The sequence below is a fragment of the Suillus paluster genome (assembly GCF_016628075.1).
Source record: "Suillus paluster strain FC165 chromosome Unknown EDB91scaffold_11, whole genome shotgun sequence".
Taxonomy (NCBI): domain Eukaryota; kingdom Fungi; phylum Basidiomycota; class Agaricomycetes; order Boletales; family Suillaceae; genus Suillus; species Suillus paluster.
In genome coordinates this window covers 635,917-662,192 of record NW_024537571.1, presented here as the reverse complement: position 1 = coordinate 662,192, position 26,276 = coordinate 635,917, and the positions used below count along the sequence as shown (strand labels likewise).

General features: G+C 47.9%; 8 protein-coding genes across 8 annotated transcripts; 4 read left to right on the top strand and 4 right to left on the bottom strand.

Annotated features, from left to right (window-relative positions):
• Nucleotides 1-731: 731 nt before the first annotated feature.
• EDB91DRAFT_1079814 (uncharacterized protein) lies at nucleotides 732-3,593 on the bottom strand (the record flags this gene model as incomplete). The annotated part of the gene is given in 12 exon segments (XM_041315172.1): nucleotides 732-852; nucleotides 945-1,040; nucleotides 1,135-1,159; nucleotides 1,214-1,476; nucleotides 1,553-1,992; nucleotides 2,052-2,217; nucleotides 2,336-2,584; nucleotides 2,639-2,733; nucleotides 3,085-3,190; nucleotides 3,234-3,306; nucleotides 3,326-3,459; nucleotides 3,550-3,593. The coding sequence occupies 12 exon segments, from the start codon at nucleotides 3,591-3,593 to the stop codon at nucleotides 732-734; spliced, it is 1,812 nt and encodes a 603-aa protein (XP_041180217.1).
• Nucleotides 3,594-5,375: 1,782 nt separating this feature from the next.
• Nucleotides 5,376-6,062, top strand: EDB91DRAFT_1245649 (uncharacterized protein; the record flags this gene model as incomplete). Its single annotated transcript, XM_041322573.1, has 4 exons — nucleotides 5,376-5,495; nucleotides 5,551-5,567; nucleotides 5,629-5,731; nucleotides 5,787-6,062. The coding sequence occupies 4 exons, from the start codon at nucleotides 5,376-5,378 to the stop codon at nucleotides 6,060-6,062; spliced, it is 516 nt and encodes a 171-aa protein (XP_041180216.1).
• A 174-nt stretch (nucleotides 6,063-6,236) lies between these two features.
• On the bottom strand, nucleotides 6,237-10,019 carry EDB91DRAFT_74648 (uncharacterized protein). The gene is made up of 15 exons (XM_041328266.1): nucleotides 9,445-10,019; nucleotides 9,346-9,392; nucleotides 9,103-9,295; nucleotides 8,861-9,053; nucleotides 8,429-8,811; nucleotides 8,259-8,382; nucleotides 8,145-8,206; nucleotides 7,821-8,081; nucleotides 7,660-7,771; nucleotides 7,526-7,600; nucleotides 7,237-7,473; nucleotides 7,051-7,184; nucleotides 6,903-7,000; nucleotides 6,704-6,852; nucleotides 6,237-6,653 (listed from the first exon to the last, which is right to left on the bottom strand). The coding sequence occupies exons 1-15, from the start codon at nucleotides 9,850-9,852 to the stop codon at nucleotides 6,271-6,273; spliced, it is 2,859 nt and encodes a 952-aa protein (XP_041180215.1). The 5' UTR covers nucleotides 9,853-10,019; the 3' UTR covers nucleotides 6,237-6,270.
• A 107-nt stretch (nucleotides 10,020-10,126) lies between these two features.
• EDB91DRAFT_1116983 (uncharacterized protein) lies at nucleotides 10,127-12,710 on the bottom strand. The gene is made up of 3 exons (XM_041318001.1): nucleotides 11,732-12,710; nucleotides 11,320-11,681; nucleotides 10,127-11,259 (listed from the first exon to the last, which is right to left on the bottom strand). Exons 1-3 carry the CDS (start codon nucleotides 12,659-12,661, stop codon nucleotides 10,233-10,235), a joined length of 2,319 nt encoding a protein of 772 aa, XP_041180214.1. The 5' UTR covers nucleotides 12,662-12,710; the 3' UTR covers nucleotides 10,127-10,232.
• Nucleotides 12,711-14,374: 1,664 nt separating this feature from the next.
• On the top strand, nucleotides 14,375-18,595 carry EDB91DRAFT_1116967 (armadillo-type protein). Its single transcript, XM_041318000.1, is given in 15 exon segments — nucleotides 14,375-14,778; nucleotides 14,910-15,013; nucleotides 15,067-15,495; nucleotides 15,544-15,764; nucleotides 15,787-15,823; nucleotides 15,843-15,871; nucleotides 15,925-16,065; nucleotides 16,120-16,284; nucleotides 16,337-16,511; nucleotides 16,569-16,824; nucleotides 16,879-17,434; nucleotides 17,483-17,635; nucleotides 17,687-17,870; nucleotides 17,918-18,180; nucleotides 18,237-18,595. The coding sequence occupies 15 exon segments, from the start codon at nucleotides 14,546-14,548 to the stop codon at nucleotides 18,450-18,452; spliced, it is 3,162 nt and encodes a 1,053-aa protein (XP_041180213.1). The 5' UTR covers nucleotides 14,375-14,545; the 3' UTR covers nucleotides 18,453-18,595.
• Nucleotides 18,596-18,621: 26 nt separating this feature from the next.
• EDB91DRAFT_1198793 (Cullin) lies at nucleotides 18,622-21,841 on the top strand. Its single transcript, XM_041320630.1, has 13 exons — nucleotides 18,622-18,700; nucleotides 18,754-18,779; nucleotides 18,831-18,845; nucleotides 18,896-19,246; nucleotides 19,299-19,631; nucleotides 19,682-20,191; nucleotides 20,241-20,330; nucleotides 20,379-20,657; nucleotides 20,707-21,000; nucleotides 21,054-21,314; nucleotides 21,374-21,511; nucleotides 21,568-21,615; nucleotides 21,669-21,841. Exons 1-13 carry the CDS (start codon nucleotides 18,688-18,690, stop codon nucleotides 21,672-21,674), a joined length of 2,364 nt encoding a protein of 787 aa, XP_041180212.1. The 5' UTR covers nucleotides 18,622-18,687; the 3' UTR covers nucleotides 21,675-21,841.
• Nucleotides 21,842-22,673: 832 nt separating this feature from the next.
• Nucleotides 22,674-24,344, bottom strand: EDB91DRAFT_1048858 (DnaJ-domain-containing protein; the record flags this gene model as incomplete). The annotated part of the gene is made up of 11 exons (XM_041313432.1): nucleotides 22,674-22,726; nucleotides 22,776-22,895; nucleotides 22,954-23,035; nucleotides 23,093-23,521; nucleotides 23,579-23,600; nucleotides 23,652-23,721; nucleotides 23,773-23,854; nucleotides 23,918-23,947; nucleotides 23,995-24,020; nucleotides 24,076-24,195; nucleotides 24,260-24,344. 11 exons carry the CDS (start codon nucleotides 24,342-24,344, stop codon nucleotides 22,674-22,676), a joined length of 1,119 nt encoding a protein of 372 aa, XP_041180211.1.
• Nucleotides 24,345-24,474: 130 nt separating this feature from the next.
• Nucleotides 24,475-26,246, top strand: EDB91DRAFT_74212 (uncharacterized protein). The gene is made up of 8 exons (XM_041328254.1): nucleotides 24,475-24,657; nucleotides 24,711-24,934; nucleotides 24,984-25,012; nucleotides 25,064-25,074; nucleotides 25,126-25,349; nucleotides 25,400-25,501; nucleotides 25,555-25,917; nucleotides 25,968-26,246. Exons 1-8 carry the CDS (start codon nucleotides 24,555-24,557, stop codon nucleotides 26,208-26,210), a joined length of 1,299 nt encoding a protein of 432 aa, XP_041180210.1. The 5' UTR covers nucleotides 24,475-24,554; the 3' UTR covers nucleotides 26,211-26,246.
• The last annotated feature ends 30 nt before the right edge of the window (nucleotides 26,247-26,276 follow it).

Below are 26,276 nucleotides of genomic sequence, written 5' to 3'. Positions count from 1 at the left end.
CGAGGATAAAGAAGAAACGCATTGTTTGTGAGGATGTGATATGGGATTCAATAAATCTGAAGGGGACAGTAGGAAGACGCCTTGCTTTTATATGCTGAATTTGTTCTTCATGGCGATGTAGGAAGAACCTATCTACCTGAAATCCCTTTTCGAACAGATGATATCTGCAATGCCAGTAGAACGCCACCTAAAATTGTACGTATTCAGTGACATTTGCACTGGAATGCGGGCTGACTTTACGAACGTGCACATTTGCAGTGTGCAGAGACGGTCAAGGAATCCACGACGTTTTCGCCGAAGTATTGGACTTACGAATTGTCGACCCTTTCCGTGTTCGATATGGTGCTATACTAGAGGTGACGACACGATTCCACAGTGGATTTTACGCCACGCAGGTGCAGCCCTGAACACGAGCGAACGCCGCGCCGATCCATGGTCCTCCGTTTCTCCAGAGGATTATGCGTTCTCCGCGCTGACCTGTCGCTCCTCAACCGAAGTGCAGAGCCTAAAGATGGTGTTTTTCTTACGTCCGCTGAGTCGACTGCGATTAATATTGGGGAACGACCAAGTAGTATGTGAAAATTCCTAGGACAGGTGACATCTTCAATTCTCTAATGAACCTGCATCTATCGTGTACGGCGAGAGCGGCCATCGTGCCGACAAAGATGAACCGGACGTCTCTGAGGATAACATAGCCCATCGCGTCCTGGATCTGTTGCACCATCACGATCTCATTCTATTGCGCCGTCACGCTCTTGAATTTGATATTCGTTGTCCTTGGATGACTTCAATGTGTCCGAACGGTTTGTCACAAGACTCAATAAGCTGCCTAACTCCACGCTGCGTGACGCGCTGAGAAAGATACATCCCGAAAGTACACCTGATATGAGCGGACGATCAAAAAACCGGTATGCTCGTGCGTTCTACTTTGTTTCTCAACTTACCTGCGTTCTTCTTGGCCTCGATGATGCATTGTTTGTGCAGCATTGTTCTTGACTTCGCGCCTTATATCATGCAAGGCTTGGAATCGACAGAACAACCTGAAGGATGATCTGAAAGACGTGATCCACATGCACAGAATCACTTTGCAACGTCTCACAACTTATTCTAATGCTTATCAAATCCTGTACTTACCCAGACTTGGAACCGCCCGATTTCACTGATAGTTCCAGTTCAGTGTCATTTTCTTTCTAATATTACATCCTGTACTTACCGTAACACGATTTGAATTGTCCACTTTGCTTGAATGAATCAAACGAGTTGGGGATGGGTACCGCCGCTAGTCGAGGAGCCTCGGCCTTGTCTGTCCGAAAACCCAAAAAGCTGTGCACCTCGGCTGCTTCCGCTTGGGTGCTGGGTGTCGACTGTGGACGTGCTTTTCGAGACGCAAAAAGATAACATATACATGTCTGTCCTTCTACGAAGAGCATATCGGCTGGCCGAGGAACGAGACCGAGCGGCGGTATGCTCCCTGCCCTGTGTCAGGGTGCACACTGGCAGTGTACGTGCTTATGCAACACATGAAGTTGAATTTCAAAAAATCAATAGGTACCAAGTGTAATCTCGATAAATTTTGCTTGAAGCTGGCATTATAATTATACCAATCGGAGTTGGGGACTTGGTGCCGGTCCACACAATATGAGTAGGTACATTTCCGCCACCCTGGAAGTTCCTTTTGGTTAAATATTTTAAAGGTGCTCTGCGCATGATCGCAATGGTTATAGTCTGATAGAAGATATAATGTGCAGGGATGAGTCGAAGTGTGAACAGGGGGACAGGGTACCTTCTATAAGCGAACGCAACATGAACGACCGCGTAATAATTGTTCGTTGGGGCAAATGCAGAAACGCTTCTCGACCGCGAGACTACCGCAGATGTTGAGGGGACACGGCTCAGAGAATATGTTTCCCTGTATGATCGGTCGGGTGTGGGAAGTGGTCCGAGTCGTCGGTCTCTGCCTATGAGAACACCTGCGTGGATGGTCATCTTGCACTGCGCGGCAGTGGACATGGAAAAAACAGACACGTCGAATGCGGTGTTCTTGCACACACGGAACCGCTGAGAGCCATGAGCTGCAAGAGATCTTTGTTTCTGTAACTATCTAGCGTTATAGCATTCTTATCTGGCAAAGTAAGAAAAGGCTCGCATCGCATGAGCGACGTGTAGCTCTTGTCGGAGTGTTGCGTCTGCGCAAGACTCAACACAAGTGGGTAGAGCCTTCGCGCGAAGCGTCGAGAGTTTCGCAGAAGTAGATGATACGGGTCAGCTCATCAAGGACAGTAATGTCAGGACAAAGGCAACGCACGGTTCTGAATACCGAAGGGACGCATCTTACCGTTGTTGGTAAAGGAGATGTGCATATTCCCCAAGTCTAAAATAACCTCTCTGAACCTCCACAAACATCGCGATGTATCCGATTACCTTGTTCTCCGTGTCAAATACAGTTACCTTAGTAGACGCATCACTGTCTCCCCCTCCCACAACTGCCGCAAGCTCACGCGTAGCAGATGATGTCTCTGGAACCGTCGAGGGTGATGAGATAACTATCACATAGTTACAGTTGGTTGTGGATGGATGATATGTACTGTGGAAGGCAAAGCATCAGCTCCCAGCACATAAGCTCGTACCAACAACCTACCTTCGTATGCATACGGGGGCTCCCTCCCCTGAGACCATACGCATACACTGCCTCGTCTCTCGTAGCACGACGTTCTCAGCAAGCCAATCCATCACCTACATCCGATGTCGTGCAGCAGGATGCTAGACCCTCCACTCCCTTTTCCGAACACGTGGCACGAGTATACCGAGTTCGTCGTCACAATGAACAGATACAAGTTGTGATTCAGGTATCGGTGTTAGTGGGAGGTTCTCGGGGCCGGTGATGGGTTCAGAGGAAGATTCATGGATGGTGCATGTCTTAGGGGAGATGTGGTAGGAGATTGTGTCTGATCCAACTACCTGTGAAGCAGCACCGTCCCGTTGGCCAATACGATGGCAAGGACAGTAGCGTAGAAGAAAGTGCAAAACAAGAGACCTAAATATCCAAGCTCACCAAATGAAACTCGAACACAGTGAACTACTCACTAGATAGGGCTTAGACTTATTGCAATGCTGAACCTTGGCAGATCTCAACAAAACTGGTTCATGGTTTCTCTTGTCCGTCTTCCCAAGGTCCCAAGTCGACAGCAAACTATCTCGTACCACGTCCTCCTCACTAATAGTCACCAACACACGAAGTATTCCTCTCCGCCGTGTGCGTTATCCGTTCTCTGACACTCGTGCGACTCAGCTCTCGATACAGAATCCCTGTTTAGAATGTGCACACAGCCATGAACATCCGCAATGAGCAACCCAGCACTGGAGGAGACGATGGTGGTAGTTTCTGAGGCGTTTTTGAAAATGTCGGGTGAGCTAGCAAGGTCGTGGTCAATGGACGTCCTTCGATGAGGGGGTACTCCCCTTCCAGATTATGTAGGTCAGATTCAGAATCAACGTATCCTTACCATCATACATTGATTCAAGTGGCTCTCACATTTCTCGGGCACCCACGCTACTCGAACAACATAGGTTCCTGCCTGGCGACCGTTCCACATGGCGACTCACTGTGTTGGCCTCAATTTACATTCGAGGTATGACCCATCCAAGTTTTCCTGCAAATTCTCATTGCCGGCAGCCACCAGCAACCTTGTTCGTCATCGAGACCATCTATTTCTTCTGAGAGGGTCGTTTCTTAAGCTGTAAGCCTATCACTGGCAGTATATTATCCATTGTGTTGTGTTCAGCTGACCGAGATATGAGTCCCACCATTGGGCACAATATTAATGTCACCTTATTATACTCTACACGCCCTCAGGCTATGCATGGTTTGTGATTATATTTTGCAAATAGTTTTCAAAGTCCGAGATAATTTATTCCGCATTGTTTTGCCTACGGATACTAGTCATCCGATATTCAGTAACTGCCCTCCCCAAACTATGATCGGAGCAGTATTCGGAAGCATTCTAGCTCAGTACAAATTGAAACTTTATCGATGTCGCTGTGGTTCAGGACTAGCTATGGACGGTATGGTATCCTTCACTGAAATTCGCCGTCTGTCAAATATGGCTAAAGGTGACCCTCTAGGAAATGCGGTGCGGGGGAACCGTCTAAACGATGCAGTCCTACCGCAATCATTGTTTCTGCGTAATTGATACTAGGCTGTTCACGGTTACGTGTGGACTTCGTACGGTCGACGTCCGCATCTCATACTGCCGTATACTGTATACGGTACGGTGAATAGCCCTAAATGATACTTCTCGTTTCTTAACAAACACGTCAAAGTGCAAAGTCTGGAGCTTAAGGCCACATCTCATTACTCCTGAGGTCCTCGGGAGTCCACAATTGTAATGGGTCTAGACTCCAGCTGGGCGCTCCCAGGCTCTTTCATCCGTGGTCCAGACCACCGGCGAGCAGTGATGAGGGACTTGTAGATACCGGCATTGGGCATAACGAACCAACCTGTCTTTGCTTCCGGTGTGTGCTATGTCCAGAAAGGATCACACCGCCTGATGCACTTACGTACCAGAGCAGAATAGTATTATTCCGGTACAATTACTCACTTCACTCTTCGCGAGTAATACACATGAAATGACACCTTAGAACGCCGGGAGAACTGCTATCGCGATGTTCTTGTGCCTTTTCATCATAGACTTTGCAACAGCTTTCAATCCTCCGGTACGATTTTAGCACGGCCTAGGCTGGTCTATTTTCTCGCAAGGGCGTCTTCGTTGCCTGAACTATGTGATTTACCCCGCTGACGTTATACACAGAGCTTTCCCTACAGCAACTGCACAACACGACAGCAGAAGCAATGGATATGCCTTCGCACATCCATCTCGAGATCCAGCCCCCGACCTGGACCATCAACATACTAATAAGCATAATCTTGCTGTAAAAGTTGTAACTTTGCTCGGGGTCTAGACTCCTTGGGCGCTTAGTCCAACAAATGAGTGCAGGGGTGTGATGAATGGTAACAAAACTTGTTTTGCCCCGCTTCTCTTATTGCTGCTTTGGCTTTCGGTTTTATTTTTCCTGTCTAGTTCTAGATCCATGGCCCACGAATGGTCTGGGCCAATGGGCCATTGTCGCGAATGTGGTGTATTTATCCATCAAATTCTTTCTGACATTCCGTCAGCGGGGGGAAACTGCGAATGTATGTATAATTTAACTACCTATGGGCTTTAATAAGTTCCCTCCGCAGCAGTTATTGGTCCCACACGCCATCGAGACATTCGGGAACTCTGTCTGGCTGCGGAAGTCATAGTTGCATTTCTCCTATCTGTATAAAAGTGTTCCAGACTTTTGGTTTCTTCACCCATTTCTTCATCTTCTGCGCGATGACGTTCCAGCGTAAAACTGTTACATCATCTCAAAACACGATTTTTCCTACTCCCCAGCTTATATCTCCTGCGCTTGCAAGAGACTTGGAGGACTGCAGGAAGACCTCTCTGAATCTAGTAAGTAGTCATGATGTTGAAATCCGCAGTTGCTTACTCTACCTCCTTCTAATAGCTCATGGCATTTCTAGCGTCAGTTCAATTGTGATGGTTGATTCCTGACGCTCCCACCAACAACGTGCTATCTCTGCAGCCTTCAGTCGATCACAGGATCTGGAGGCCTTACAGTGGCTACCCTCACGCTAATGCTATACACCATCAGTCTACACATCGCTACTAGCGTGGGCGCTTCTCATGTAAGGCGTTTCACGTCGTTCTTGCGCGCACAGCACCTAACACCAATCCCCACAGCAGCTCGGAGCGGTTATTTTTGGAATTTTGCATGTCATCCCAGCAGTTGGAATTTTTGCGGTGATGTCGGTGGAGTTGGCGTTTGCAGTCAAATCACCGGCAATGGCGATTTTAATCGTCATATTTTGTTTCCTTCCCACCATGGTTGCTATCTTTCAGTGCCTCCGCATGCGTTGCATGAAGGTAATCATGGATCAGCTCCCGATGGCCATCCCCGGGGACCTCCCGTCAGAAGAACCATCCATAGCGAGATTAGAGCTCACTATCTCTGCATAGTTCATTCCCCTTCCTTTCTTGATTTACCCCCTCCCCACCGGGAGGATCATACCCTCGATTACTTCTACGATCTGAACGACTCATACAAAGTAAATGCTTCAATAGTGATTTATAGATACATCCCTTGGCTATGTGAATAGTACATCTAACAAAACAGCATTATGTAGCATAACTTATCCTCTTCCACTAGTACCGATACACCAGTCGCTTACATATCCCACTCATCCCATATACCTTCCATCGGCGTGGTCGTCATCGGTGTCTGTGCAGAGCTGAATTCTGCGGTTTGAACAAGTTCTATTATCTTGTCACTGACTCCATCCTTGTCGTCCTTGGTCCCACGCATCGCCACGAGCAGCGTGTCATCGACCGGGTAAGATTTCAGGTTCGTGTGTAGCAATAGGCGAATGTCATTCCCTTCAATGACTTGGTCAAGCCTGCCCGTAGAGAGGCTCCGAATTTCAATGAACTCAGAGGAGAACAGCAGCACGTGAGACCCGCGATGGGCAAAAGACATAGCCTTCGTCTCCCAGCGGATAAACCCGCCTTTCCGAGAGGGAACGCCGTGCTTCGTGATGTAGCATCCGAGAGCTATGGAGGTACAATGAACGATAGTCACAATTCCAATGAAAAAGACTTACTGTCATAAACGACCAATATTTCGCCCGATTCGGTCCGAATTAAGCCGAGGGGCTTAGACTCCTCGCAGCGAGTCTTCAGGTTGGCCATGTCTGTGTTGGAAGTTGCACCGCTGAAGTCCGGGACAACCGAGACCATCTGTTTGGATGTGCTATGATGTTACATTAATAGAGCATACAGGACGAGTAATGAGCGGCATACTTGGTAGGATCAGCAATCACAATACCCTTCTCTGTGCTTATCGCAATTGTCTTGGCCAGTGGGGTAACAGAGTAGGCATCTTTTGGCACGTACAATGCCTGGATCGAAATATTGAGTATACGAAGCACTGATAATTATATCGACTCACTTCGCCGAACGGTCTAAATGATGATATAGGACCCTGAAAGCCTCCTCGTGACGGAGTGCGGCGAAGGTCAGAAAGGTTGCAGGCCTCCAATGCATGCACGGTAATTTGAAAGAATGATTTAAGAGCATAAACAACTGGTCAGAGATGTGAGTCCCCAGGTGCCATGTGAGTTAGGTTAAATCATACTGATTGTTCGCTGTTTTATGCGTCCTGCACAACAGAATAAGACGGTGCCATCTCCCCCTGCAATTTTCTCCAATGAAGCGTCCAAGCTACTTGGCGGGGCCTGATACATTGCGACTCTAGCGAGAAGATCCAAGGAATAGGCGAGCAGATAGCTCTCATGATGCACGATGAACTTATTGAATTCTTGTAACACTATGATCGAGGAAGGATTGCCGTACGACAATATCCTGCGGAAGTCTGGAGGCGAAGATCAGCGACACAGCAAGAATAATGTGTAAGCGATTCATACTGATATCGCCCTTTGAGCCAACATATATTCCAGTTGCGCAGCCGACCGCCATGAGCTTCTTTCCGCCGGCAGCAGCTAGACAAATTATCGACTGTGAACAATTGTCCACGAGAAAAGGGAACGAGGTCGCATACTAAAAGATACAGCATTGACAACCCTCCCTGATGCTTGAGATCCAAAGCCGCGGGAAGTGTGAGCTCCTGGTGACCGGAAAGTGCCATCATCAACAAGTTGCGGTGCAAACCACTAATCGCATGGTTGAATACGAGCATATCGTAATTATGGATGTACACACCTTGTTTGCATCTCGTCGCACATCATCTATTCCCTTGGCCTCAACAAGGGCATCCCGCCACTTCTGTCTCACCGACTCGGTCGGCGCGTACAGAGTATACCGCCGCACCAATTTGTCTGCGGAATGATAAACAGTGAATGGATATATAGATTTGTATTGCGCGCGTAAGCTGTCCAAGATCCCTCCTTCCTCAGACCGTTCCTTCCTACTTTCTGGCTGTGCTTCGAAGCTTCCTAGTTTGAGATATTCTAAGGGTATAGGCTACAGAAAAAAGTACACCCCAAATGTGAATGAAATCGGCGACAAGCGACTGGATGGCCTTACTCTAGACATAATGTAGCGCTTCATTATTCCTCCCGCCCCTTGCTCCTCTTTAGTGAGCAACACTGCGATTGATCGGTGATTTCAAGTCGAACGAGAGGCAAACAGAAGACTTACGATAGTTATCGAGTAGAGCAACGAATAGATCATTCCATGGATGCCAGTCCATTTCGGACTTGGACCTTCGTGCGAGGGGGCCAGAGTACACCAGTGACCGACTTTCGTCATACCAATCCAAATCCTGCACTCGATCAGCACAAGAACGAAAGGATGCTCACGTAACGTACAATTATTTCTCCCTTGGGCATCACTAAGCTTTCACAGACATTCCAATATTTTACTCTATTCTCTGCAGCTGCAATACCAGGTTGAGTGCTCTTGAGGAAGTCGCTCAAGATGCTTAACAGAAGCGGCAGGTCTTCAAGATCTGGATGGCCTGGCTCCGTGATCTTCTGAATATGCTCGAGGATCAGATTCAGGCGTGGGAGGCGAGTCACTGGTCGGGAAAGGAAGGTGATCATATCGCGCTTGCGCACCCGAGGATCTTGAGAACATCGTTGCATGAACGCTTGATAGTTTTTATTGCGACTAAGTTCAGTGCGGTGCCGCTCTTCTGCAAGTGGATAATGTTTGATGTAGGATTCGTACTCCCCTTGGAACTGAAAACAGGCTAAAAGACATTAAAGGTGAGCTATTGAGTATATTGCTCGCCAACTCACTTTCAAGAACAATGTCAGTCACGCTCTGTATTAGCGGATGCTGATCCAATTGGCGTTCAAAGAGCGCAGCCAGCATATGCTCATGGTGCACTAAGATCCGATCCAAATTCCAAAATACCTCTTGAACAAAGGGACGTAACTTGTCGGGAGCGATGACAGGGGGGTTGGCGAACTTCAAAGGCTCGATGAAAACCTGTGACAACATGTTAGCTGAATTCCAATTTCGCAGCAGCAGATATCACCTCCGTCACAAGTTTGAGATCTTCCACGTAGTTTCTTTCTGACTTGAAAACCTCGAACAGAACTGATTGCCGCTCGACCTCTTTTTTACCGAGTGCTTCCTGTGCCTCGTGAGGAACCAGTCTGTGCCATTCTTCATCCTTTTCTGCTAATTGACCGGCTTGAAATCGTCTTAAGCCCTCCTCGGATTGAAGGCTGTTTCTTATCGATGACTATTTCATTGAAAAAAATATCCCGGTACTCACGAAACATTGGATAGTTCCCGAGTCAGCTGATTTACTTGCGTGTCCCACTGTGGAGGGCATCAGAATACGTCATCGTTGGCGTGATATTTCACACCGTACATCGTCTTCCGGAAGGTAATCCATGGATGAAGCCGAGTCTGGTGTTAACGGGGTAAAGGGGGCACTAGTCGCATAGTCTCTACTCTGTGGCAGAGAGCCATGACCGTCATCAGACTTGGTGGGACGGTGGCGGGGTGAATTTGGGCGAAGGGTCGTTCTTTGAGAGGCGAATCGATGTATCTCCGGCTGAGGGAAAGATATAGCGGGGTGTACTGGTTCGTAGGCACTTCGAGCGCGACTGCGCGATCGTGGTTCACCTGGTCTGAGATTCGGATATTGGGCTGTAGGAGTACGATCCCATGGATTAGATAGGTCTCCGGATGGTGCACTGAGTTCAAATTCGTATGGGTATGCTTGTTGTGGGCTAGGGTTGACTGGAAGGACTCGCTCCAGGGGGGATCGTAACATATGGATGGGGTCGGTAATTATGCATAAGCAATGTGATCGCCGAACAACGTTAAGTGATTTGATCAAGTCCTACAAGGAAATTGTGAATTATAGATAAAACAAAGTCGAGTTTCAGAAGAAAATAACAGCAAGTTCTAATGCTGCACACCAAGCAAGGTTTCCCTATGTGAATGAAATTATATCACGTGACCGGTCACATAGAGGTTGTGTTCCGAAACCGGTGTCCGGGTCTACTCATAATTGTTCATCTTCCGGCTTAGAGATCACGATGGGATGAACCAATACGACCAGTCGTTATTCAATCATACAGTCTTCATACATAATGTACACGTCATACAAGATACCATGGAGTGAATGAAATCAGTAACATAAAAACGCTTTCAATAGTAGTGAGCATGTGTTAACCACCCACCGCCACTGCACTTCTTCGAACGACTCCCGCATTTCTTCCCCTTATCAAAACCCCTCCTTGTCTGCCTCCCAGAGCGCTTCCGCCCACCGCGCATCTTACACACCTCCCATTTCTCCCTCGACTCAGCCCAGATTTGCTCCATGTCCTCTGCGATCTCCTTGGCTTTCCCGCTGGCACGTGAAGCTCGGTTCACGAGAGCCTCCCCAGTGTCATAAAGCCATTTAGCCCCTTGATCCTTGAGCTCCCTTGCACGACGCTGCGCATGCTCATTACGGGCATTAAAAGCATCCCTGATGACCTCAAGGTCCGGAGCTCTTTGCTCAAATTGCGCTGTCGAATATTCGATGAGCGCATTGGTTTGGGCAATCATGACATGAGCTTGTCGGGAAATGGCTTGGACGAGGGAATCGAGAGCGTCGATAATATCTTGCATCTCAGCATTGACAGCAGCGAGAACAGCAGGCGCATATGCGTCCACGAATTTGGGCAGAGAGTCCTGCAGGAAACTCAAGCCAAGAGTAGAGGCTGTAAGTGCGGACGAAGACGCAGTTGGCACTGCCTCTTCCACATGAGGCTGTGAGGATGACATGCTAGGAATGACAGAGAGCGACTTGGTGCTTCCTTCCAAAGACACGAGGGAAGAAGTTGGACGGAGGATGACATCCTTGGAAAGCTTCAACTTCTCCGAAAAGGAAGACGCGCAGCGGAACCCCGATGTAGGGGTTTCCTTAGAGATAGAAACCGACGTAGAGTCTGGGTTGAACACTGACAGGGCGAAGTCTTTCAGAGAAGACTGGATCGAGATTGCTGTTGACTCAGTCTTTGCTGGAATCGATTCATATGAATGATTAATGACAGGGTGAAGGAGTGCCCAAAGGAATGGTGTTGAAGCGGCCGGTGCCATGGTGGTGACAGGGGTTGGGGTAACTATAGGCGTAGTACCACGGAATGTGGATCCTACCACGACGCCGAGCACAAGCGACACCATGGTAAATCTTGAACCCAAGAAATAGACATGGTGAGTTACAACAGTTGTCAATAACGCAAGGACGTACATCGTCAGAGTATGCGGCGAATTAATCGAGATCTTGACCGGTTTCTTCCTATCGCGAGATGAGATGCGATCGAAGGCGCGATACGCTCGATATGGATGAAGATTTTCAATCACATCGGCGTTCACAACGCATGGAGCAACTTCGTCGTTCAGTCGAAGGACCCTGTCACTAGGGACATTAAATAAGTCCCACTTCTCCTGCGCAGAATTGCGTATCGCATCCTCAGACTGTAGACCGTCTATAGTGCAAGGAACCGGAACAAGGACAGGAAGATACGATGTATGCTCCGGGAGCTGCAGAGGTGAAGATGGAAGGAAAACAATAGCCAAACTTGGGTGATCTGTGGAAAAATCGGCTATTGGCTACAGGGCGTTGCAATTAATCTTCAGGTGAAAAGGTGAATCAGACCTACATCTTCCCTGTCACTTTGAGTCGAGTTGGTCCGGTCGATAATTGTGACAACGCGAGGGTAAAACAGGCTCCGGTCCGTTCTACCCTCGATATTAAGTTGCCGAACAGCGCCGTTCATCTCCTCGACAGGTGTGGCAATGGTGAGACGAGCACCACGAACAGCTTTCTCGAGAAGTTTGGACACAAGGGACCATTTACGTGAATGATGGGACCCGTAGAGGAAAACATTCAGGTCAGAATTGAGTAAGGCGGGCACTGCATCATCAATGGTTATGGGCGCTGGAGAGCTCTCAGGCGTGTGAGACAAGTCTGGTGCCTCCGGTTCCGTGACATCGGAGTCTGGGTCAGCAAAAGTGACACCAGAGGAAAGTGATAATATGTCCTCGAAGGAAGTGTTGGAGAGTTCTTCATGCGAGCTGGTGATGGGATCTGGGAAGGATAGGCGTAAATCGCGCGATGAAGTAATCACTGTGGATGCGTGAACCGAGCTTGAACGAGAGGAGCTCAGAGTACTGATCATGCTCTGATCTAGACCCTCTTTAACTCGCTGCTCCTCTGTAGCATCGTCACCATCTTCGTCAGTCAGAGTAGTAAAGGAGCTTCGGTTGAAGGCGACTGGAGAGCTAGACGGGCGGACGACATCGGGTACAAGACCCTCGTCAGCACTGTCTTCAATTAAGCCTTCCCAAGCATCAACATCTCCGTCTCTTGAGCTTCCGTAGCTAATTGATGAGCGTCTTGACCTTGAACGGGAAGATGTTCGTCCTTGATCTGTCCCCCTGGACGAATAGATCGAGTCACTGTCAGACTCACGGCCACTAGCGACATCGAGCCACTCAGAGTCAGATAAGCTTTCTACTTCAGAAAGTGCCGAGCTGTCAGTTGGTTCATGTGTGTGTGCAGGCGAGTGCTTGGGTTGTATGGGATCCATGGTGATCGTTCAATTGAAAGGGGTGCAGGGCTTTTATAACGCCTGATTGGCTCTATTTGAGTGAAGTAGGCAGGCCACTCTCACGCAGCATGCGGCTGCGGGCTTACATACAAATCATATGGTTATCAAATTCCTCGTTCAAGTTGCCGATACTTAGTATTGCTTAGAGGCAAGCACCCCGGACTATGAGTCTGCTATGTAGCGCTGATAACTCTGCCAGGACGTATTGATTGCAATTTTCTTATGTCTGACTCAGTTGAGGACATTCTATCTTTTTGACACAGGCCCGGGTGAGTCATATGTTCTGTGATTCTGCTAGCGGCGGACACGTTGAATATGCATGGCGAAACACGTAGACGTGTCGTGGCTTGCATACTATAGGATCCGCAGTCTGGCATGTCTGGCACAAATCAGTCATTTACTTTGACTTGCCGTCAGATCTCCCAGGGGATGTCGTCGCCACTTCGTTCTCAAGCAATGAACTACGTGAGCAAGTGAAGAGCTCCCAATTTTTATCCAATGTATCGTTTCCTGATGCGATGCATTCTTGAACTGCAAATACTTCCAGGCGCAAAATGGTTGATTAGTTTTCAAGTTGAACGAAGCTCGCGGATGACGACTGTGAGTCTCTGGTCATTGCATGATATCAGCCATGCTGCGATCATCTATCAACCACAATTCCGCGGTTGCATCTTATTACATGCTTCCCGTGATAGGAAATCACGATTGCAGTTGGCGGGAGAATTTATGGTTACGAGCAAGTTTGGAGCTCACTTTTTCGCTGGAGGATCGTGCTGGAAACGCAACCCCGAAAACTGGGTTTCTTCGGGGACTCAAAATATGCGGAGATGTCGTGACTATTATTTTCATCCGATCTCAAGACAATGGCATGGAATGGGAGACGCGATTGTTGTACTTCAATACATGTACGCGCGCTGGGGTTGTTATTACTGGGCTCGATCGCGTGAGTCTAATACTTCCTCGGGCAAACGCTAACGGTTACTGTCAGTTTCAGTCTAATTCGTCATTTATGTTCTTCCCTGAGCATTTCGGGTTTCTCGCACCCAGTCAACCTCGAAATTTTATGTTGTAATTACCAAATATTGACCGCCTTGGTGAATTCGGGGAATAGAGGCTAACATTCCCCCTCCAGTGTCCTGGCTCAAGGATGAGCTTGCTGCCGTTTGCCCTGGGGGTTTCCACTTTTTTGGTCTTAATCACACATCAGAAACCCAGATGTTCATGTTTCGGGACATGATGAACTCAGGATCGTCGTTTTCTCCGACCTCGCACGCTAGCCAAGTCAAGGTTGGCAGCAGTGGATGCCGTGCAGTATGGAGGAGTGAATATGTCGAGGGCTGCACGTTGAAGAAGTTTTCCACTGCACGCATCATGTGTAGACAGGTGTTTTCAGACACCACAACGACTTTGATACCTTTATTCTCTGGCCTGCCGTTCAATCCACAAGATTGCCAGTTGCATGCATTCGACGAGGTCTCATGTCGGTCTTTCCTGGTTCGTCAGGGCAGATGTTTGCATTGGATTATTGAACAGACGTCTCTACTATTTTATTTGAGTCCATACTTATTACTCGCCGTGTTCTATTTACATGGCCCCCTGTGCAAATGACGAGAAGTTGGCTTATACGTAAGTCACGTGATGGGTTGGCAGTCATAAATTTACACTGCCACTATAATCGTGATCAGCTAGTCACAACACGGGGCATTGGCAAGGCTTGCAACGTTTGCTTTCGACCGTTTGCATTCTGGGACGACCTGCTCATCTTACAAAAATCTCTTGCTTTCATTCATTCTGCTCGTGTTCCAAACCAATTGACCGCGAGCATCCGGAGCGTGCCGTGTCTGTTAGGCGACGGCTACCGCAATGGAGGAAGAAATTCACCGTTATGTGGAGGCAATTCGTATCGCGTCAGAACCCTCGCAAGGTCATCTGCACCAGCAGGCCTTTGAGTACCTATCTAATCTCCGCCAAAATGCGAATGAAACGTGGCGACTGGCCTTGACAGCGTTCACGGACATGACCTCGGAGGGTCGTAAATACCCCGAATCAGTCAGGTTCTATTCTTTACGCTTGCTAGATGAGTTCTTTGACAATCGGTAAGTGCTTATGATTTTATCCAGTAGGAAAGGACTCCACTTGATCGTGTTGAGAATATTAATTATGACCACACCCCTTATTTTGCATAAATTGAAGTTTGGATGGCTCTGATCTGTCGCTCACATTACAGGTTTGAACCTCTTGATGAAGACTCATTTCGTACTCTGCAACAGTCCCTCGTATCTTATGTACAAACTGAATATGTCTATGGCTCGGCTGAATCTAATGCACCATGTATGAGCTCATCATACATCGATCCTTTTAGAAACATTCACAATGACTTGCAGATCTTCGCAACAAGTTTTCGCATACACTCACATTATTCTTCCTATGCACATATGTCGAACAGTGGGCAACATTCTTCACCGATCTTTTCTCTCTCATCCGTCTCCCGGAGTCTTCATCCCAGCCACAATTTAATCGCCACGTGTCACTTCTCCTTTTCCACATCATAACAGAAATATCTGGTGAAGTCGCAGACCAAACGATCAAGTCTGCGAGGACATTTAACCCCGTTCGGCATACACGAGACTCTCGCGTCAGGGATGCAGTTCGAGAGCGAGATGCACCGTTGATCAATGAAGCGGTATTGACGATCATTGTCGATAGCACGGAACGAATGGCAGCGCTCAGAAAAACGACGACATCTTCGCCGGAGCTTTCCGAGGCTTTAGAAATTGTCGATTGGGGCATCAGGACGTTTGGATCGTACGCAGGTATGTGATTAGTTGTGACATATGACTCCGCGCTGATAATGATGAAAGGGTGGATTGATATCAATCTGACTGTCACCCCAGTCACTATACCTCTCTTGTTTTCACTGCTCCCGGACCCTAATCTTGGCATTCGTCTTGCCACGTCAACGGCCTTGCTGCGCATTGTAGCAAAGGGTCTCAAGGAACCGGAAGACAAGCTGCAGCTCATCAAGGTATTGGCCCTCGGACAAGTTATTGACGTGCTCGAATCAAAAACACGCGCGGAACAAGTCGCCCGAGGATCCAACGAAGATGAAGGAGAAGAAGTCTTACCGAGAGGCACTCGGCCGTCTGCTGAATGTCCTTAGGCCTTGAGCTGTCAAAATTGACTGATGTAGTAAGTCTCCTTCAGAGTCTTTGGCACTTCGACAGACTTATCATTTTGCCCAGGAATCTGAAAAACCTGAGGTTGCGGCCGAAGCTGCGCGTCTATTGGAGCAGATTTTACCCGTCATGTTGCGATTTATGTCAGATAAATATGATGACACATGCTCGACAGTGTTTCCCTTGCTGCAGGCAGTCCTCGCAAGCGTGAGTCAATCTTTACCCTGACGAACCCTGCAGCGCAACTCATCGCTGATTCAGTACAAACGCGTCCGGAAAGTATCCACGGATTTACTTGAAGAATCGAAACGATCATTCCTTGTGTCTCTGCTCCAAGTCATTATGCAGAAGATGAAGTGGGATGACGAGGAAGATCCTAACGACTTGGACGACGATGATTATACTGCATTTGAAACGCTCCGCAAGGTTGCTTCATACATCACTTGCAGCTTCTAGTCCACGTTGACTTTCTTTACAGGACCTCAGATCGTCGATGGATGCCGTGTTCACGATTGACCAAGACCTTGTCACCAATGCGCTCAGAACACTGTCCGTACAGACCTTGTCCGCCTATCGCAGTGGGATATCGCTGAATTGGAATGACGCTGAACTAGCGGTCTATCTCGTGTACATCTTCGGCGAGATCGTTAAAAGTAAGGGTATATTTCCGTGGCTACTCAAATCCCTTTTCTCATAACTCAATTTCACAGTCGGAGGAAAGGGCCGCGCGGCCTTTTGCGTCGCTCCCCTCGTGCCAAAAGAGAAACGCCGCGAAGTAGATTATTCTGAATATCCACTGACCCCTCATGGGGAGATGCTACTGGCCCTGGTGCAGAGTGGTATATCTGCATTCCCTCACCGCTTAGTAGCCATGCAATTCTTCGAAACCGTGGCCCGTTATGGGGATTTCTTCAAGATCCGCAAAGAGTGCATTATGCCGACACTTGAGGCCATTGTTGATGCTCGGTAAGCACGAAGCGACATGCGGCGGTGTTCCGGTACTGACGTGTACTGGGTTAGAGGGCTTCATAATCCAGACAACACGGTTCGATCACGAACATATTATCTTTTCCATCGGTTCATCAAAGAAGGCAGAAACGACATTTCCGATGAACTTGCGGTCAACCTCGTGCAAGGCATCAGGGATTTGCTGACCATCCAAGTAGACTTACCGACTCTTGATAGTCCGGACGATGATCTCTTATCGGAGACGATAAAGAACCCTGGCTTGTTCGACTCACAGCTCTATTTGTTTGAGACTTTGGGCACGCTTATATCTTTGGTGTCGAAATCTCCTGATCAGCAAGCTAGCATGTTACTCTCCATTGTGACACCGCTGCTAGACGAGCTTTCCTCGAATTTACCAGCAGCACGAGGGGGGAAGGATGCCATTCCAATCCTTCGCATCCACCATAGTATCATGGCACTCGGCAATGTTGCGAAAGGATTTCCAGATTATCCTTCTCCAGTGCCAGAGGGATATTCTCTTCCATCATTAGACGTGTTTCGGCAGGTTGCGCAGGCTATTTTGGCATGTCTGGAGGCTATGAACATTTTCAAAGACGTTCGTGACGCAGTAAGTCGGCGTTTCGTTCTTGACACATCCGGGGCTGATTATCTGCAGACACGACATGCGTTTGCGCGAATCATTGCCACGACAGGCTCCAGTGTCACTCACTTAATCCCACCTTTGATGGCCAACCTTCTTGCACAGTTCGAACCCTCCGAACTCGTTGACTTCATGAACTTCATTGGGTTATTGATACACAAGCTTCAGGTGAGGATTGTGCTCTAGCTTGTACATTCATACCTGACTTTATGCCGACAGGGCGACCTTTTCAATGTTCTGGATGAGCTCATTGGACCTCTAAGCGCTCACATCACCCAGCTTCTCGTTCAACCTGTTACAGGCACTGACGACAGTGTTGCACATGCAGAAACTAAGCGTGCCTATCTGACGTTGTTGACCAACATCATGTCATCCGATCTTCATGACATTTTTATCTCTGATCGTAAGCTTCCCTGTGACTGCTGTGGGTTGGTCCTCACATTTGTATAGGCAACAAAGCCACTTTCGAACCCCTGTTAATCAGCATGAGTCGCTTGGCAGAGGATATCTTGGACTCGACCAGCCAGAAATCAGCTTTTGCATTCTTTGGCCGCTGTGTTCAGGTCTGGTGCCGACCAGCTACAGCAGGTGGCGGTCAAGCACCCCAGGGTGTACCAGGCTTTGAGCGATTCGTCTATGAGCGTCTCGTTCCCACAGCCTTCGTGGTGCTTTCATCACCCCAGTTTAATATCAAGGATGGGCAAATGATGGTTGTATGTACCAGTGAAGTGTTTGTCGCTAGTTTCATCTCATCTAACATCTGGTTTAGGTTCTACTGGAAATTGGCAATTTCCTTCAGATGGTCTGCAAAACTAGAGGGCAAGAAGCACAGGAATTCTTTTTGTCCGCGTTCCTTCCTTCACAAGGTTGGCCATCAGATACCGCCATGGAGTTCACGGGTAAACTTCGAGACCTTGATAATAAGGCTTTTCGGAAGTACTTTGCTGATTTCGTTCGTTCATCTCGATCGCAGGCATCCTCATAGCATTTCCGGGCAGTTTTTCTTTCTTGTCCAATTGTTACAATAATTACATCCGCATTTATCACAAGAATAAAAACCGTACATGCAGTTCTGAATTCATGGATACTACGGGAAAGTTGGTTGTGTGATGTTTGGCAACAGCTTCTGATTTCAATAGAGGCAAACATTACCGACTAGTTGGTCTTCCTTCTATGGTCTGCCTCGGGGAGACTACTGTGACATCATTACTACTTCTCGAATGATGGCTTCTAGTGGGTCACGAACCTTTGCATGGAGGGAATCTACTGAGCTAGTTGATTGTCAGCACGACGCACGGTGAAGACAAAAATCGTGCGTGTTACGTTCTGCCAGTCATGCATTCCTGATAACGAATCTTGATAGAAACCACCCCGCAAAGTAAGCGATCTGTGCGACGAAGGCTGCTGGCAGTTGATAAGCAATCTCAGCACGAATCAGAAGTATCATTGGATGAAACTTGGTCCCGCCTCTCGACGAACATCCGTGAAATCTACAACCAGAATGCATCAAACCTTTCATTTGAGGAGAACTATCGCTACGCCTACAATATGGTGCTGTACAAGAATGGTGCCGTCTTATACAAGGGGGTCTGCCAGCTGGTGGCGGAGAACATTGACAGGTTAGCACAAAGCGAAATCATTCCTGCTTTCCCCAGTGGCAGCAGCAAGGATCCTGTGCAGCAAAGCCAAGAAGGAGAGTCGCTACTGAGGGCTCTCAGACGTGTATGGGACGATCATACTGGGAATATGTCGAAGCTTCGAGATATTCTCAAGTACATGGTGAGCATTCAACCGTGGTGTTCATTTACAACTCACGCAGAAGCGTCCATAGGATCGCGTCTATACAAAGGCTAATGATGTCCCAGAAATATGGGACGCTGGCCTAGATCTCTTTTTGAAGCACATCATACGACCCCCAATACAGGACCACATCAGCTCCGCAGTGCTTAGCTTGATCCAAATTGAACGTGACGGATATGTCATCAGCCGCTCTGCGGTGAAGGAGTGCGTCGACGTCCTTCTGCAGCTGAGCATCGATCATGACGGCAAAACCGTCTACAAGCGAGATCTAGAACCAGCAGTGCTAACAGCAAGCGAAACCTTCTACTCCGCTGAAGGTAAACGTCTTCTGGAAACGTGTGATGCATCAGAGTATCTGCGAAGAGTACGTCTTCTATTCACTCAAATAATTCAGGTTACCCTTATGGTGTGCAGGTCGAGGAACGTCTCGATTCGGAACAAGCACGAACATATCATTACCTCTACTCCCACACTGGTGTTCCTCTCCGAAAGATTCTCGAGCGCCATTTATTGACACATAATCTTTCGACTGTCATTAGTATGCCCAATTCCGGCCTCGATGTCATGGTAGACCTCGATAAATTTGGCGACCTCAACCGTCTGTACCGTCTGTTTATCATGGTTCCTAGTGGAATGCCCACCTTAAAGAGGTCATTCAAGGATTCGATTTTACGGAGAGGAAGAGAGATCAATCTTGCTTCCACGAGTCTTGACACTGGCCAAGACATGGACGATGGGGATCTTAATGACGCTGAAATCACGAAAGGAAAAGACAAGGGTCAGGGTCGCGGTGCTACTGGGCTTCCAACATTGACACTGGCCCTCAAATGGGTACAGAATGTGCTCGATCTGAAGGATAAATTCGACTGCGTTTGGACGCAGGCATTCGAGAGTAACAGGGAGGTGGAGAGCTCATTAAATGAGGTCGGTGTTCTGTTCTGTCGTCCCTGTGTATCCTAACGAGGGTCACAAGGCATTCGAAGACTTTATCAATCTAAACGAGAAGGCACCAGAGTACATCTCGCTCTTTATCGATGAAAACCTTAAGAAGGGCCTCAAAGGCGTCAGTGATCCAACTCACAATTCTTGTGCTTGCTGATTCTGTTTAAAGAAAACCGATATGGAGGTCGATGCTGTCCTGGATAAGACCATCACGGTTTTCCGGTACATCACGGAGAAGGATGCTTTCGAACGATACTACAAGAATCATCTCGCCAAACGGCTGCTACTTGGCAGGTCGGTCTCCGATGACGCTGAAAGAGGCATGCTGGCGAAACTCAAAGTTGAGTGCGGGTACCAATTCACTCAAAAGCTGGAAGGCATGTTCCACGATATGAAGATATCCACTGATACCATGCAAGCCTACCGCAAGTACCTTGAAGGTGTCTCAGTAGGTGTCATGACTCCGCGTTTTTTGTGTTTATGTAATGGACTCTTAGGCACCTGAAGTGGAGATCTCTGTGACTGTGATGACGTCGACTTTCTGGCCGATGTCTCATTCTAGTGCATCTTGCATTTTCCCTGAAGTTTTAACCAGGGCTTGCAAGTCATTCGAGCATTTCTATTTTTCTCGCCACTCAGGACGACGCCTCGCATGGCAACCCTCACTCGGAAACGCCGACATCCGTGTTCAATTTAAGAACAGGAAGCACGATGTTAACGTGTCGACATTTGCACTCGTGATCTTGCTGCTTTTCGAGGATTTGACAGAGGATGAGTTCCTTACATACGAGGTTGGAGTCCTTACTAGCTTAAGATGCTCCGTTTCATCTGATGCTCCCATCAGGAACTAAAAACGGCTACTTCAATCCCAGATATCGAGCTTCAACGCCATCTACAATCCCTAGCCTGTGCGAAATTCAAGATCCTTAAGAAACATCCCCCCGGACGAGATGTTCATCCATCGGACTCGTTTTCCTTCAATAGTGATTTCACATGCCCAATGCAAAAGATCAAAATAAGCACGATATCCGCCAAGGTGGAAACCAACAAAGAGCGGAAAGAAACTCGCCATCGTATCGAAGAGGAAAGACACCATCAAATTGAGGTGAGGTTCACATCCACCCTCGTCATATTTCCTAGACTCTGACGACCACTGTCTCTTAGGCGTGCATTGTTCGCATCATGAAAGATAGAAAACACTTGACTCATAACGACCTCGTCAATGAAGTGACTCGACAACTTGCCTCTCGATTCCAGCCGAACCCTCAGAATATCAAGAAACGAATTGAAGGATTAATCGATGTGGGTACTGTTACTCGTTTACCTTACATGATTTTAATAATTTACATCCAACGCAGCGAGAGTATCTTGAACGCTGTGATGATCGCAAATCGTATAATTATCTTGTACGTGTTTGTCACCTGTCCATACGTGTTCCCATCTCACCATTGCTATTCAGGCATGAGCCATGAATTCACCATGTTCTGCAACTATTCTACGCGCCGTCATAAATAATGGTTCATGACAAATAATATGTGCAATTGCTGAGTGATGGGTCAACATTCAAATATTCTAGGTTGGCCTCAGCCTCTTCTGACTTCAGAGGCCAGGCGGAACAGTCAACACCATGACAGTCTCACTTGCGCGCATATCTTTGCATTTATAAATTCATTGCTACATACTACTACTTGACAAAGCAATACGCAGGCTCTGAAGGAAAACACGACCAAAGAGTAACCCTTGGAAAGGTGCCCTTCGGAGACTTTGGTCCTGGGTTAATTGATTTGAAGGTAACATCATGGGATTAAACCCATGAACATGCACGTCCTCGCAATCTACACCAAAACGTGATGCAATGCCCGCCTACGAGCATACTCATCACGATGGCTGCATGCCAAGGCACATGGAAAAACTAGCTGAAAAGTCTTCAGCACAATTGCACACCCCCAGGAAGTCTCAACTTACTGATGGCCAGCTTGAAAAGGCTGCCACAACTGCCGCAGACGAAGCAAACTCACTTCATCCATTATAAGCCCCAAGTCCACTGCAAAATTTATGAGATTTGCCAAAGATACCAACAATAGACCAACCTCGATGCAGACAAGGGGATACTCTGCCTGACTCATCTTCCAAAGACAATCCTGGCTACCAAACGCTATCCTAACACCCGGTCTTCCGTGGCGTAGGGACTAGCACTAAAACGACGGCTTTACAAGAACAAGTACTGAGTGAGACATTCAGTTAAAGTACAAAGAATACGACCAACCTCGTCCATGCCGAAGGGGTCCGGAACCGAAGAAAACCAAAACCGCATCCAGGCTCTCTTATATGCAGCGCGACCTTAGGGCAGGTCATGCACAGCACCGCAACGCTTGATTTGGCAGGTGATAATCTACTTTCACGCAAACTAACAAGCTCTCGGAAAAAGATAAATTACGACAAATTTGCCATTTATCCAAGAAATCTATAGCTCATCTCTATCGCGGTGACTTGATCCATAAAATGCCTCGGCGAGTTCTATGAAATGCAGTCAAGACCATGAACGATAGGGTTGGAAATCACTCACTTTGCCGAATATCTGAGCTGAGCTCAACAGGTAACACAACATTGTACTCTATAAAAAGGTCGCCGAAATTGTCTGTCTGATGCAGGGGCATCCCCTCGCCTTCTATAGTTTGAACATAACCTGCGATGAAGTTGAATACCACCCTGATAAATTAAGCGAATAAATGAGAGCAGCTTACTAGGTTGGGTCACTCCCTGGCGATTTATCTCGACGACGTGACCGTCGAGATGCGTGATATTACGTTGGAATCCGAGGAGTGCCTACAATTTAAGCAGGAACATAAGCTGTCGAAGAGGGACAATGTCAACAAAGCTTACCTCGTCAACGCCAATGGTCTCCCGCCAGTACAGGCTGCTCTCCTTCCGCGACCAGGCACCTTTGTCCTTCCTACTTCGCACTCTCAAAACAACGTCGCCAGCCTCCCAGTCTGGGTTCTCATCTCCCTCTCCCTCAAACACGACATCAAACCCTTCTGGTGTACCTGGTTGCAACTCCAGAGTATAGTGTTGTGTATGCTCGACCACCTTCTCTCCTTTACAGTGTGGACATAGTTTCTTGATGACTCTTCCCCGGCCACCGCAATCGTTACATGTCGACTGCGACTGTGCAAACATGCCGGGAAATATTTGCTGTTTGAAGGTTTTCACGCCGTGTCCACCACATCCTGAACAAGTATGGATGTCGCCGTCTGAAGCAGCGCCTGAGCCGCGACAGTGATCACAAAGTATCTTTTTCCTCATCGTAAACTGTTAAGGGTGAAGCGTCAATCCACTAGTGTAGCAACACGGAAGGTCAAGACAAACGTCAATATTGGCACCCATATACCTGCATAACTCATGAGTTAACCGTCGCAGAGACGTAAGGATACGAGCTTACATATCTGCGAGTGAAACCTCGAATTCAATGAGAGCAGTCTGTCCACGGCGCACTTGTTGCTGTGTATTGACTGCTTACTGATCAGCGCAAAGAGGCAGTGGCAAGGAATCACAAAACCCACAGGCACCACCGAAGACGTTGGAAAATATGTCGAAAGGATTGGCATGATGCTGTTGTCCACCTTCGTGCGCCCTCAATCCTTCCTAAACGAAAAAGGTGCGTGTTCATATCCATAATAATTTGTAGTGAGTCGATGATAGACTCACTTCACCATGCCTGTCATAAATTTGGCGTTTCTAAAATCATGAGTGGACATCAAGAAATACTTGAGAATTGTGCATACCGTGGAGTCTGAAAGGACTTCATATGCTGATGGAATACCATGAGGATACCATTCTATGGAAGTGTGTATAACTCGATTTACCATGAGCAATGTCAACGAACTTGTCCTCCGCCCCTGGATCTGTATTTTTGTCAGGGTGATACTTCCTGCTCAGGCGCTTGTACGCTTTGCGGATATCCTGCTCCGATGCATGTTTGGACACTGAAACCAGGTATATCAGTCAGACGGGCTAGTCCAAACCAGTTGGTACACGCCTTGGACTGACGCTCAAGAACTTTGTAGAGATCGGCTGCGCTAACAAGAACAGCAAAAAGCAGCCATAGAATGGCTACGTTTGACACCCAGTGCATTACGAACCAAGGTATTTAGGGAGAGGCGGGACTGAAGGCAGATGATTTGCAGCTGCCAGCAGGTCATATATTTTGCGGAACACGTATATCGCTCACTCACGTGACAAATAACCGACTTTCCTTTTCTAGTGTACCACTTCCAAGTTGCACTCAAATTTGGCTGCATTTGCTGTACGAAGCGTCCAAGAGCTTTGTCCAGCGGGTAGACTAATGCTGCGACGACGAGCACGAGCTGTTGCGCGCGATATTAACCGCACGTCTTCTCCACGAACCTACTCGCAAAACGTACCACAATATCATCCAAAAGTCAGAGGTCACCTGCATTCGTCTCGTACCTCCTGCAGTCTGCTGACCAGCATGTTCCAGCTATTCCATTTGCGTTTTCAAAAGAGGCTGCCATCAGACATGTTGGTTTAGCAGCTTCCGTAGGTTGCTTATTCCGCAACTTCCTTGGGTCGCTCGGTGCAAAGTATATCGGCGGAAACTTCCAGCCAATTCAACCCATCCGCATTCAACCAGTCTACTTTCCTGCTTGGTTCTTGGATTCAGAAGTCGAGTCATACATGAATGATGGGGATAGTGAGCGACAGGTATATTCAAGTCCTTCCTGCTACATTCATTTTACGCTGAGCCTTGCAGCGAACTGTCACCGCGTATTTTAATAACTGGTACACTAGTTCATTTATTAAGTTTCTCTGTAACTGATCATGTCCATATAGTTACTTACCGGGTGCGATATCTCTACAGCAGGCATACCAGCGAGGTTGATCACTTTCACAAGGCGCTGCATTTGACCTCCTCGGGAGGCTTGCTCTCCGAAATGACCAAGTCGAACCTAGTCTAGCTGTCCCATTTTCTCAGAGCCTTATCCATCAACACGGTTCTGACGTTGTATGTATGCCATACACTATCAATCCGCTCGACGTCATTAGTCGTGCACGGACCTCGTCCTTCACCTCTGATGAAGATGTGCGTTCTGAGCTACGGTTCATAAAAACCAATATAGTATGTCCTCTCCGATAATGTGTCCTTTTTTCCTTCTCACCCCAGGACAGGAAGCCACCTATCCCGTCCTAATTCCGCTTTACCTGGCGCAATTTCCAATGGTTCCGCCGTTTGAGTCTTCAACGTTCGTCATAGAGGCATACAGTCAACCCGTAAGTCTTTTAAGAATCGCGCTCGATACTGTTGACATCATCTTATGTACAAGGGCCGGTTTTTCATCCAAGTTGCTCAAACCCCCGAAGTATCAGAGGAGGACCGGTTCGACTTGGAGAAATACATCGGTTACGACTTCTTGTTTTTAGGCGATGCTCCATCATCCCATGCGGAGACCCGCGTCCTCGCTCCCGACTTCGATAAAAACGCATCTGCGAATGTTGCATCGTGGTTTGACAGGCTATTTAGCGAGCCTGGTGGTGCAGAGAAGCTGGTACATCCGGATGGGGCAGTAGGTGTTAACGCGCATATGGATGACCCCAGGGTACGTGAGTGGACTGCTGAGGAGGTCAACCCGGTTCGGCAGTGGATGAATCAGGGGCAAGCGATCGTGCAACTGAAAGATGTGGTCAAGGTTTGTTCTGAACACCAGTGTATACCTGTCGCGTGCTCATTCATAATTAGAATCTTACTTCCATCGAGAACCAGATGCAAAGTGGTGCTGTGGAGGTGACCCAATGGCCGCCGCCCCCAGAGTCAGAACCCAAGCAGGGAATAGAGATCGTCACTGCTGGCTTGGAGGCTTTCATTAAGTCAGAGCTCTCAAAGCTCGAAATGCTGGAGCAGACCCGTGCCGATACGGCGCCAGAGTGGTGGCGACAAAGAGAGGAGACCAAACATCAACCCGGCGGAAGCGAACCTATGTAGTACTTACGTATCGTCGATGTCCAACACGCAGATGTTAGCGCATCAGTCCTTGAGACTTTACGGATT

Excerpts from the sequence above, each read along its gene's own strand:
- EDB91DRAFT_74212 (XM_041328254.1), top strand. The coding sequence starts at position 24,555 with ATGCTGCGACGACGAGCACGAGCTGTTGCGCGCGATATTAACCGCACG. Across the intron at positions 24,658-24,710 it reads ATATCATCCAAAAGTCAGAG|CTATTCCATTTGCGTTTTCA; the intron begins GTCACCTGCATT and ends AGCATGTTCCAG. Across the intron at positions 25,502-25,554 it reads TAGAGGCATACAGTCAACCC|GGCCGGTTTTTCATCCAAGT; the intron begins GTAAGTCTTTTA and ends CTTATGTACAAG.
- EDB91DRAFT_74648 (XM_041328266.1), bottom strand. The coding sequence starts at position 9,852 with ATGTTACGATCCCCCCTGGAGCGAGTCCTTCCAGTCAACCCTAGCCCA. Across the intron at positions 7,474-7,525 it reads TGGCTCAAAGGGCGATATCA|ACTTCCGCAGGATATTGTCG; the intron begins GTATGAATCGCT and ends CTTCGCCTCCAG. Across the intron at positions 6,853-6,902 it reads GTGATTGCTGATCCTACCAA|CACATCCAAACAGATGGTCT; the intron begins GTATGCCGCTCA and ends GTAACATCATAG.
- EDB91DRAFT_1116983 (XM_041318001.1), bottom strand. The coding sequence starts at position 12,661 with ATGGATCCCATACAACCCAAGCACTCGCCTGCACACACACATGAACCA. Across the intron at positions 11,682-11,731 it reads CTCAAAGTGACAGGGAAGAT|CCAATAGCCGATTTTTCCAC; the intron begins GTAGGTCTGATT and ends AACGCCCTGTAG. Across the intron at positions 11,260-11,319 it reads TCGCCGCATACTCTGACGAT|ATTTACCATGGTGTCGCTTG; the intron begins GTACGTCCTTGC and ends CTTGGGTTCAAG.
- EDB91DRAFT_1116967 (XM_041318000.1), top strand. The coding sequence starts at position 14,546 with ATGGAGGAAGAAATTCACCGTTATGTGGAGGCAATTCGTATCGCGTCA. Across the intron at positions 16,512-16,568 it reads CTTCGGCGAGATCGTTAAAA|TCGGAGGAAAGGGCCGCGCG; the intron begins GTAAGGGTATAT and ends TCAATTTCACAG. Across the intron at positions 17,435-17,482 it reads TCAAAGACGTTCGTGACGCA|ACACGACATGCGTTTGCGCG; the intron begins GTAAGTCGGCGT and ends GATTATCTGCAG.
- EDB91DRAFT_1198793 (XM_041320630.1), top strand. Across the intron at positions 20,658-20,706 it reads AGTACCTTGAAGGTGTCTCA|GCACCTGAAGTGGAGATCTC; the intron begins GTAGGTGTCATG and ends ATGGACTCTTAG. Across the intron at positions 21,512-21,567 it reads GAATTGAAGGATTAATCGAT|CGAGAGTATCTTGAACGCTG; the intron begins GTGGGTACTGTT and ends CATCCAACGCAG.